Source organism: Bison bison, unplaced genomic scaffold (genome assembly GCF_000754665.1).
Source record: "Bison bison bison isolate TAMUID 2011002044 unplaced genomic scaffold, Bison_UMD1.0 scf7180017864080, whole genome shotgun sequence".
NCBI lineage: Eukaryota > Metazoa > Chordata > Mammalia > Artiodactyla > Bovidae > Bison > Bison bison.
The window spans coordinates 5,577,074-5,577,901 of record NW_011494652.1 but is presented as its reverse complement, the minus strand read 5'-3'; the positions used below and the strand labels follow the sequence as shown (position 1 = coordinate 5,577,901).

The window sequence follows — 828 nt, the reverse complement described above, 5'->3', positions numbered from 1 at the left end:
CGGGGGCAACGGTCTGCCAGAAGGCACTAGAAGGGGGATCGGGTAATCGCGTGGTACATGGTCCCTGTGGATGAGCAGTAACTGGCAGCCCCGTCGGGGTGCTGCGGGGAGGCAGTCAGTGCAGACAGAACAAGGACTGTGAGCCAGGTGCCCCTGAGCTGGTGTGCAGGTTCTGCCGCATCGCCAGCCTGTGCCTGGGGTGTCATTTAGCTGTGAGCCTGAGGCTCCTCTGAAATGGGGGTGGCAGGAACCACCTCACGGGGACTGTTCCAAGGGTTGGTGGTGGTCTGGTAAGCGGTTGTTCTGTAGGGTGTCACCTTCGGGGTGCTGTGTGGACATGCAGGTAGACCTCAGGCTCAGTAGGTTGCTTGCCTGTGTGGTTGAGAGCAAGACTCTGGAACCAGACTCCGGGATTTCACTGTCCTGGCTCTCCTGCTTAGGAGCTGGTGACTTTGCACAAGGTACTTGATCTCTTGCTGCCTTAGTTGTCCTCATCTCACAGATGGGATGACGGTTACTCTCGTCTCACTCGTGTGTGAACTGCTGCGTAGCAGCAAGCAGCGTGCACTCCCATGGGCTTGTGCTGCTGCCTCGCTTCGCCCTCACGTCTCTCCCACCTTCTTCTCCTTTCAGGTGACCTTTAAAAAGACCAAGCGGAGGGTGAAGAAGATCCGCAAGAAGGAGAAGGAGGTGATCATGCGGGCCGATGACCTGCTGCCACTTGGGGACCAGACTCAGGATTCGGACTTCGGTTCCAGGTGGGCTGGGAGACGGCTGGGTGTGGGAGCTGGGCCGGCCCCGCAGTCTGTGGGCAGAGGCTTCTCTGTG

The 828-nt window shown here is 59.1% G+C and overlaps 1 protein-coding gene across 1 annotated transcript in view; it reads left to right on the top strand.

Moving 5' to 3' along the window:
• The window catches only part of SART1 (squamous cell carcinoma antigen recognized by T cells), a 15,082-nt gene that overhangs the window by 5,095 nt on the left and 9,159 nt on the right, over positions 1-828 (top strand). Inside the window, exon 10 of the mRNA XM_010837840.1 lies at positions 634-825. Coding sequence (XP_010836142.1) covers positions 634-825 — 192 coding nt within the window. The remainder of the gene's footprint in view (positions 1-633; positions 826-828) is intronic.